General features: G+C 31.7%; 1 protein-coding gene across 1 annotated transcript; it reads left to right on the top strand.

Annotated features, from left to right (window-relative positions):
- The first annotated feature begins 8253 nt into the window (after positions 1 to 8253).
- MYB60 (myb domain protein 60) lies at positions 8254 to 9994 on the top strand. The gene is made up of 3 exons (XM_028064519.2): positions 8254 to 8521; positions 8618 to 8747; positions 8907 to 9994. The coding sequence occupies exons 1-3, from the start codon at positions 8389 to 8391 to the stop codon at positions 9655 to 9657; spliced, it is 1014 nt and encodes a 337-aa protein (XP_027920320.2). The 5' UTR covers positions 8254 to 8388; the 3' UTR covers positions 9658 to 9994.
- The last annotated feature ends 1229 nt before the right edge of the window (positions 9995 to 11223 follow it).

Raw genomic sequence — 11223 nt, 5'->3', positions numbered from 1 at the left:
AAACATTAACATCTTCACCTCTTAATGTGATTGCAACTAGTGGTCCATCATATCTTACTTAGAGTATTAATCACATGACAAGACTATTATGACACTTAATTAATCTAATCTAAGCATATTTGAGTAATACATTAAGTTGATATATAGTATATATTATTGGTTAATATTGTTTCTATGTATTATATTTGTTTTTGGTGATAAAAACAAATATGAGGAGATTTTTTTAGAAGGTGATTAGAAAAGCATATTATTTTTCAATGAGAGATAGAAAAAATTGTAAAGATTAAAAGGGTTTGAAAGTACATGAAATAGGAGTAGGAGGATGGGAAGATTACGTAGAAGTATGTGTTGTAGATAGTTACACGAAGGTCAATTGTTTGTGGGGTATGTATTTGATGACTTTGATGAACACATTCAAACTCAACCATGGAAGAGGATGGAACCCTTCAAGCCTCCTCTTTAATGCTTTTTACTCAAAGGACCGACCACTCCTTTTAATTTTATGCATCATTTCTTCAAATATTTAAGACTTTCAACCATTCTAAAATACTTGCTTAGTCTTTTGATTTACAAATTAATGATCCCTATGACTTTTTCCTTATCCAATGCTACCACTACACTTTCTATCTAACTCTCAACTTAATTTCAAAATTATCTTAACCTATTTTTTCTTTAGTACCATTCTTTCACGTGTCTTTTTTTCTCTTTCAAATCATTCCTTCTTTCTTCTCTTTCTTTGCCATTTTCAACGTAAAATATATATATATATATATATATATATATATATATATATATATATATATATATATATATATATATATATACTTTCAAGTAGACTTTCAATTATGTGTTATCAATAACAAATCTGAGTTTTTGAGCAGTGAGATAATGCTTATACATAAAAAATAAAACTCATAAATTTATTATCTTAAGATTTTAAATTGAAGATGATGTCAATATTTTATATAAGACGTATCTCTTTGATTTTGTATCTTTCAAGTGGATCTTTTTGAAAGACTCATCATTAATATTATATCTAAGGATTTGCCTTGATGTCCGACTCAGATGAGTACAATACAATTTATGTATAAAAAATCTTCCTCAACAAAAATTCAAGTAAGCATGTCCCGTTATATGATAAATGGCGATACAAGTAAAAATAATTAATTAGTAAAGTACTCATTTTAAATCAATTATCGGGATGTATTAAATTATAATATCAATATGAAAATTAAACTCATACTTAAAAACATAACATTTTTTATTTCACGTGTAAATAACTGTCTATTCTATTTGATAATTTTATTTATTTTCAACACTATAAAAACTTTTCTATGTAAAGTCTCAATGACACAAAGCCTACCTTCCTACTCTAGTAAACAAATTCAAGCGGTAACTAATTGAAGATGATAATAATGGAAAGAGTTAATTATTGCGAATTAAATAAGCAGAAATGCTATCTAGAGGCATAATAGGCAATTAATTATTGTGAATGAAAGAAGTGAAATGATTGAAAGTTGAAACAGATCATAAGTAAAAACCAAAGCATGTAATGAAGAAGTTTATTTCACCCATAATGATACATGGATGTGTTGCATTGCCTATATAAGGAAGTTGAAAAATTTAGTGGACAAGTTAATGCTTAGGATACTGAATTGAGGTATATTATAATATTATTGCATTCATATTTTTTAACTACAAGTGATTCAAACTTGTATATGTTTTGGTTCAAAAAGTATTTCACAATAAAATGAGTTGGTTTCAATTTTTTTTTTCATTTCACCTAAAGTGTACTTACTTCACAGTTTTTTGTCAAATGTTTTTAATTTTAAATTTTTTAAAATAATATTTTATATTTGGTTGTAATTTTTGTTATAGTTTGGTGCAATTGTTTGTGTTCTTACATAGCCGAACATATATCTTGTCAAGATTTCCAAAAGCACTTCCAACACTCTAAGTCTTTATCTCCAAAGGTATTCATCCTCCTTCAGGATTTGTCTTTCTTTAGGGAAGATAGATATGTCAAAATGAACCAATCCGGCTCATACGGGTTGGCTCACCATAAGTCAGATTGAAAATGAGTGAATCTAACTCGACTTACTTTATAGTGAACCCAAAATTTTGCAAACCGACTTAACCCATCATGGGTTTGGTGGGTTAAGTGGATTGACTCACCAACTCACATAAAAAATATATATTTATTTATTTTTAAATATTTAAATAGTTTTTTAAGTAATCCATGAGATGACAATCACAGTAAAATCAAGAACCAATGTCTTCATCATGCTCACTACCAATATATGATGAATTGTTTCCAAAGAAAGTATTCATATAATCCAAGAAAACATGACTAATATTACATATTTTCTGTTATGCTAATCAAAAAATATAAATAAAAAAATTACACATTTTTGTCATGCTAATTTAGAAAAATTTGTTTATAAGACGGTTGCTTGAGTAATTTACTATAAATATTATAGTTAAATATTAAAGTATATAACTTGGCAATCAAATTAATTAAACATTTAAACTATTCAAATATCATTGAGCAACATTCTAGCATTTAAAAATATGAAATTGTGAACCTATATAATTAGGAGTAGTAAATAATTATTAAAAAAATAAAAAAATTGTAAAACAATGTTGGTGGGTTAAGTGGGTCAACCCACCTTCAATCCAGCTCAAACCCATTTCACCCGTGGGTTAAGTGAGCCTGGTTGAGTTCAACCCAATTTTAAAAAAAAAAACTGAATTTTTCTCAACCCAATTCGGTTCAAACTTAGGGTGAGCCGGGTTGACTCATGGGTTAAAACCCATTTTGACATCTCTAAGGATAGGGATTGTGCTTGGAGAAGACACTATAACGCTCAAATCAAATCAATCAAGTGTGTCAGCAAATAGTATGCGATAATTAATAAACATCATTAACCTACTTCGTAAAATGTGTTATTTATACTATTGTTGATGGATCCTTACCTAAATTGGTATGGACCACGTGGCCCATTTACTTGCTAATATTGAATTATTGTGACTTATTGTGGATAATGTGACTAATACAGTCATAGCAATGTCATCTTAGTTGAACATGCACTTATCTAGGAGCAAGTTTTGTCGTGACTAGGGATGTCAACGGGGCAGGTAGGGTATGTGTAGTAGTTTCCTCGTACCCGCTGGATAAATATTTGCCCCGTATCCATACTCATATCCATGTGGGTAACCGTTATGCGGGTACCCGCATATTTTTTTAATATCCACGGGTATCTGCAGGTATTTACAAAAGAAAATTGTAATATTTAACCACATATTTTAACCATAAATTCAAATAAAAATACAATGCATAACATTCATAAATTTCAAACAAAGTGCAAATAACCCATCTAGATAGTGTTCAATGACAATTTACAAATAAATTGAGATTTTTTAAAACCAATTAATAAAAAATAACCCATTCAAAATTAATGTGTTAATGTTTTAATCATGTTTTTTTTATTTAAATTAAAGTATATCGGGTATGAGTATCCACAGGTACGGATATTATGATACTTATACCTAGGGATGTCAACGGGGCGGGTAGGGTACGGGTAGTAGCTCCCTCGTACCCTACCCGTTGGATAAATATTTGCCCCGTACCCGTACCCATATCCGTCGGGTATCCGTTATGCGGGTACCTGCCTATTTTTTTCATATTCGCGGGTATCCACGGGTATCCGCGGGTATTTACAAAAATATTTTAAAAAATAAATATTTAATCATAATTAGTGCTTAGATCAACAAGTCCCCTTTCTCCGGTTGATTCTTGAAAAACAAACAAATAAAAAATCACTACCAATTTATATTGTAGTTTATTTTTGAATAAAATATTAAAGAAATTACTAACTTCATCAATGTCCACCTCTTGCAACATTGTATAAAGTTTCATGTTGTCCAATTTTAATCTAGAAGAGTCTTAAAACATAAGAAGTTCAGTAAAAATTTCTTACAATCACTTAATTAAAATATCTAAGTAAAAGTGTTAATTTCATTACCTTCCATGTTGGTCCATAGCCAGTCTTAGAGACACATCAATACCTCCACAGTATATGGAAGTAATTTACTCATTTGTAGGGTAAGAATCTGACCACCATTATTGGATGGAGACTCATAATGTTGTTTACTAATATATATATATATATAAGGTAAAGTTTAGCGGGTACGGGTATCCGTACCCGTACCCGCCCCGTTAACATGCGGGTATCAAAAATACCCATACCCGCGGGTAGCGGGTATCCATTTTTAATATCCATTTCCTACCCGTTGCGGGTTTTATCTGCGGGTACAGATTTTTTTGACATCCCTACTCATACCCGCCCCGTTAACATGCGGGTATAAAAAATACCCGTACATGTTATCCGCAAGTATCCATTTACAATATCCATTTTCTACCCATTACGGATTTTATCTGTGGATACCCGTTGGTACATTTTTTTTTGAAATCCATAGTTGTGACCAAGAGTAATTTAGTCATATACAATACAATTCGAATTTTATTAATTTGATACTTCTTAAACATATTTTAACATAATGTAATTTTTAGTTTTATAATTTTAGTTAAGTTGATTAATTAATCAAATTATTTATGTTAATTGCGTGTAATTTGGAAAAATTTTAAAATAATACTAAGGTATATGTTCTCATTATAATAAATAATTGAATTCAATTATTTATATTAGTTGAATGTAATTTTTTAATAAATTGAGAAAATAAAAATTATAAAAGTTATTTATTATTGGAGATATGAACAATTTTTTGGATAATAACCTTACTTTCGATAATAAGAATTTTTTTAGATTGTTTTGACATAATTTAATTATTTTATTAAGAATATGACTATAATATGGGTGTGTTTGGATTGCAGTTAGAAAAATTAAGTTTGATTGAATGAAATTGAAAATCTTATTCAATGGAAAAACTTTATGGTGTGTTTGGATGGGATAACTTAAGAAAATAATTTATTTATTTAGAGAATTTAAAATTTTTGAAGTAAAATAATGTGTTTGAATGAGAAAATTAAAAGAAAATTGAAATTGAGGAATTTTAAGAAGGTATTTTTAATAACTAAACAATGGAATTTGAAATTTACTCAAAAAAGAAGGAAATTGAAATTCCATAAATTATGGAATTCCTCATTGGTCAAGATAAAAACAAAGTTGAGGCCGACATAACCAATAATCAACCATGACTGATTCGACTGAATTTGATCAAATTTCGGTCAATGTCAACTTGGCCGAAATTTGGTTCAGACTGGCTTGGCCAAATTCGACCAAATTTTGGTTAGAGCCAACTCGGCCGAGTTTGACCAAATATTTGGTTAGGACTAACTCAACCGAATTTGGCCCAGATCCAACTCGATCAAAATTTGGTCGAAGGTGAGTACAATCAAATTTTGGTCGGGGCCAACTTGACCTAATTCGGTCAGTGTTGACTCGGTAAAAAATTTAACGGTTTACAACACAATTGAGAATTATAATAAAGTTTGGACCCGTATAAGTAAACACATGATCTTATTTTGGACTAAATGAAATTGAACTTTGCAAGTCTTATAAATATTATCTAAAGTGCACATTGGATAAACAAATGTTATTAATTGATAAGATTAATAACATAATTGATAAGATTAATTGAAGAACTTGAAACTTTTCACCGTCACACTATCAATTATCTAACTTAACTAGAGCTGTCAAAATGGAATGAAACCCGTGAGCCAACCCAATTCACCATGGGTTCAGGCTGGGTTGAGTTGAAATTTTTTTATAAATTTTAATACGGATTGATTTTTTACCCGGCTCACCCGGGTTGAACCCATGGTGAGCCAAGTTCGCTCATCAATCCGCAAATAAAGGGTCACACAAGTGTTTTTTGTTAAGTTAAGCTTTGCATTTGGATCATGTTAGGTTGTTTTTTTAACCAACACATAGATAATTTGATAATTTTTTATTTTAGTTTGTATTTGGATTATATTGAAGTTTATTTAAATTTTAATTATAATTACAATTTAGTTTTGACTGAAAAAATATTAAAAAAAATTATATTTTTTAATTAAATGAGCCCGTGAGCTAACCCGTTTAACCGACTAACTCATAATGAACCGAGTCAGATTCAAAATTTTTTGGTTCACTAATAAATGAATTAGATTTAATTAGCTCACTAAACTATCAACATGATAAATCAAACCAGACAGGACCGGATAACCTGTTTTCACGTCTCTAAACTTAACCATTACATGATGATTATTCGATCACAAATTCGCACTCAATTTAGATTACAACCTCACCCGTCCACCGGCATAAAATGCATAAAAGACGACTACTAAAGTGCCACCTTATGGCATTACTTTTGACGTATAAATGTCATTCAAAATTTATTTTCATTTCAATTTATTTTATTACAATGTGGACATATACTTAATTAGTATTACTGTTTTAATTTGATTAATTAATTAAATTAACTAAAATTTTAAAAATAAAAATTACAACATAATGGTCAATTATTATTTTTTAAATCCAAGTGAACAAAATTCACAAAATTAGACTTTAACTACAACATGAAAATACAACTAAACATAAAATATGATTTTCAAAACTTCAAAATTAAACATCAGTGCTAAAATAAATCAGGACTTATTAAAAAATATTCCCTACATCATAAAATTCTTCACCGACTCACAACTTATAAAAAAAAAAATGCGAAAACGTACTATCAATCACATCTTTAAGAAATAAAAAAAATAATAATAATGAAAACGTCTCTACCTTTAAAAAAACGAAAAGGGACTAAAATGTAACCACAGTTTTATGTAAAACAAAAAAGACAAAAAAGACTCAAAAATATAACCTTTTTTTTAGAATTCATATCTTCAAGCACCACCACTTATCTATATTTATTATTCTAAATAAAATTGCACCATTTGTTTTTGTAAATTTGTCTCATTTGTTTTATCCAACAGTGCTCTTACTCACACAACATAGAGTATAATACAATTTATCTTGAAGTGTTGTTTTAGCAGAATGTTCATGAAACTCACCCTTGGAGCAGTGGCATAGCAGATCGTTATCCTGTTACACAGAAGAAGGAGTAATTAAGATCAATGGATAGTGACACAACCTAAGTACTAACACACCACTTCAGTACATGCCACAGCTCGGACACATGCTTCAGAGGAGCTTCTCGCTGCTCCTCATAAAGAAGCAAAAACACTCTCTCTCTCTCTCTCTCTCTCTCTCTCTCTCTCGTACCAGAAGATGAAAAACAAACTCAATTCTCATGAAAATTCAACCTTTTTTTTTATCCATCATCTTTCATTATTTTGCATTCTGTTGCTCTAAGTAGTCCCATCAGTCCAAAAAGAAGACATAAGAGGCTGAAATTTGACACCACAGAAAAGTGAAAGCATTACTCCTTATGGAACCATATACAACATAGTTCCATGTCTCCTTCATATGTATATAACAATTTCATATATATATATATATATATATATATGATAATGGATATTCAGGGTTGAATTCAACATATTTACAAGCTAACAAGTACAAATTAAATAGTTATCCTGCACAATAACAGACAAGTAACCACAAATCATTATTCACTTGTTCCAGATTCTGTAAACATTCCCCAAAAGCCAGCAACAACCTTACCAAAATCTCTTACCCTCTCTGGGGATCCTTACGCCATTTTCTGCTCCTCTCTGTGAAAATTTCATTTATTGTTAGCTGTCCGCTAAATTTTGGCAGTACCAGCCATTGAATTGTGCAGAGGGAAATGAAAATCAGAAATAAAACGAAAAATGAAAAACAACCGGGTATTCGTTGGAAAATAATGAATGCCACAATTAAGTTTGCTTTGAATTTTACGTTTGGTTAGGGACTTCAATTTTAATAAATCAGAAGAATAGATTAGAAGAAAAATGTACACAATTTATTAGATGTGGACAAAAGTTGTATATGTGAAAAAGGCAACATGGTGATTGATTAGTGTGGTAACGACATGAAGGGTAAGAAATATTAAATTAGATTAAGTTTTGGTGAGAGGGTGGCACGTGAGGAAGAGAAGAAAAAGAAAAGGAAAAAAGAGAGAAAATGGTGAAACTCCTCGGTCGCTGACTTTGGTTTCCACATTGACTGCATAATTATAAAGGTAGTAAAAGAGTTAGGTGACTTAGATGGGTAGATGAAGGATGGTAAAAACCCTTTAGTTTTGGTTTCATCAAAGTCATGGAGTATATAAAGCACTCACATGCATTGGTACTATTTGCAAGCTCTCTTGGGAAGTTTGGCCTAGCTAGAAAAGGAGATCAGAGAGTGGTGAGTTTTTGCGGAGAAAGAAAGAAGGTGGATTCAAGCAAAAGATCTCATGGGGAGGCCTCCTTGCTGTGACAAAGTTGGCATCAAGAAAGGTCCTTGGACACCTGAGGAGGATATCATCCTTGTCTCATACATCCAAGAACATGGTCCAGGAAATTGGAGATCAGTGCCTACTAATACTGGTAATTAATTACCTAATATCATATCTTCAAATCCTTTTCCTCTTTTGTTTACTATATGTTCTTGAATCAAACTGATCATATATAATCCTTGAAAAGGGTTGTCAAGGTGCAGCAAAAGTTGCAGGCTTAGATGGACAAATTACCTCAGGCCAGGAATCAAGAGAGGGAACTTCACTCCCCATGAGGAAGGAATGATAATTCATTTGCAAGCTCTACTGGGTAACAAGTAATTCTCGGTCAAATATCATGATTTTCTCTTCTCAACCACAAAAGGAGAATCAATATATTCAGATTTTTTTACTTATTTGTTTATGATTTTAGCATATATGTTTATGTATATGCATATGATATGCCTGAATCTGTGAAGTTGTTGATTGTTGAGCAGATGGGCAGCCATAGCCTCGTACCTTCCGCAAAGAACAGATAATGATATAAAGAATTATTGGAACACCCATCTAAAGAAGAAGCTTAAGAAATTTCAAGCTGCCATGGATCCCCACTCAGCATCAGACTCAGCCACCAGTGGCCAGTATCTACCAAAGAGCTTTAACGACAGAAGAAGTTTAGACATGAGCAGCAACAACAATAACCATGTCTCCTCCGTTAGGCTTAGTCAGTGTCAGTCCTCCACATATGCGTCAAGCACCGAGAACATCTCAAGACTCTTGGAAGGTTGGATGAGATCTTCCCCAAAGCCACTCAAGAGATCCCATGATGAAGAGCTCCAAAGCATTGATGATGATAATAACAACAACAACAACAACTTTGAGAGCACTAACAAACTGGTGAAGTGTGCATCACTGCCTGCTTTGAACCTTCATCATCAGCACAAAAGGAACAAAGATGAGCAAGAGGGTGGCGTAGATATGGCTTCTGCTCATGAAGAGTTTGATTCTATTTTGTCCTTTGAGAACCTAAACAATGCTGCTTGGGACAAGTCCACATGCGATTCCATGCCTGATAAGAGTCCTGAAGCGGCTGCGGAATCTTCTCATGAAGTCTGTCATGAAGAGAGGATTAGGCAAAAATCTGAGAACAACAACAGTGCTCCTCCATTGTCATTTCTGGAGAAGTGGCTCTTAGATGAAAGCGTTGGTCAAGTGGAGGAGATGATGGAGTTATCTCCAATGTTCTAATTGACATGGAAATCACAGTCCCTATAAGTTTGGGATATGTGACATTCAAAATCATATATGACTAGTCAGAAGAAAGAAGAGAAAGGAAACTCTTCTGAGATCTGACTAGGGTTTAATCCATTACATGGGTCGAGGTTCTCAGAAGCAGCTGGGATCTCCTCCAACTTGTAACTTGGAAACTTTATCAATGGTTTAATTATTTCAAGTAATACTATGCTTAGTGCATGTTGCTCTTTCTCTTGTAGAAACTTCAAATTAATGTTAACTTCAGTCCATGAAGAATAATTCAATAACAGTTATATATATATATATATATATATTCAAAGGCTTCACAAAATCTTATCAGTTTTGGTGGTAAAATATCTGCATGAAGATGCATTTTGAATATATAACTCTATGTGGTTTCTTTTTTATTCTTTAGCAAATTACACATAGTTGAAAAAATGAAGAACAGTTAATTTAGTGTGGAGAGAGAGAGAGAGAGAGAGAGAGAGAGAGAGAGAGAGAGAGAGATTAAGCATCTTGGTGTTAATTAGCATATATCAGCTCAAGTGTCAATAATTGACGTAGGGAAAAAAATTGATGTGACTAGAGTGTCCAAGTGTACAAGTTAATGGACACATAAAAATCTTGGATGTTGTGGCCAGAAACCTTTATCGCCCTACTCTATGAATTGTTATGCTAAATCACAGTTGAATTGTTAATTATCACTAATCAGATACATAGAAACAAACCATTATTTCTCTTTCATTAATTAACGAATGATTCACAGTAATTAAAAAATTTCATAGCATAGAAGGGATATTTTTTTAGTGACTGGAACATAATTATTGTTTTGATTAATTGATGATTAATGAGAATTAAGTAATGTTATGTGGGATGGGAGCATGTGATTAAGCATGAAATGAGGTCTAGAAAAGAGGAAGAATAGCCATATCTGAGTGAAACATGATGGTGTCACGAAAGTCTTGCTAGCAAATAAGGGAAATGGGTGCTTGAAACTCCTTTTCTTTTGGAAAAAAAAAAATGGTATGGGAAGCATGTGATTTCTTTTTACCTTTCGGTGTGAGAAGCTGTCTACCATTGCTAATATCATGCTTCCCATATATGCTTATAACTTTCACAAGATGCAACAATTCGGGTTCCAATCCTCTGCTCCTACGCTGCATCTTTCTACCCTACTTCCACCAATCACAATTCACTTTTTTTTTATTGCTTCAAATTTCTAATTTTCACCAATTAATTTACCATCTACGGCTAAAAAGTGCTCCTAATTGTTTGAAAAAAATGTTAATAGAGTAGTCTATATACATTCATGATTATTTTTTATTTATTTTATTAAGTAAAAAAATAAAATAAAAGTTGATATGAAGTGTGATAAATAGTTTAATTTGATTGGGTAATAAATAATAAAGTCAATAATTTGATGTTAAATTTGTGGATAGGCCAGCTTGACTTTAAGAGTGTATTTAATGCAGCAGCTTTAAGACTAAATGCGGCATGTTGTGATTGGCAGTGCACAACTAGAGATGAGGTGCATCATTTAATATTTCTAATAATTTCCTA

This window comes from Vigna unguiculata, chromosome 1 (genome assembly GCF_037176805.1).
Source record: "Vigna unguiculata cultivar grain cowpea cultivar isolate G323 ecotype 2 chromosome 1, ASM3717680v1, whole genome shotgun sequence".
NCBI classification, from domain to species: Eukaryota; Viridiplantae; Streptophyta; class Magnoliopsida; order Fabales; family Fabaceae; genus Vigna; species Vigna unguiculata.
The sequence above is the reverse complement of the archived record's forward strand: the minus strand, read 5'-3'. Positions and strand labels throughout refer to the sequence as shown.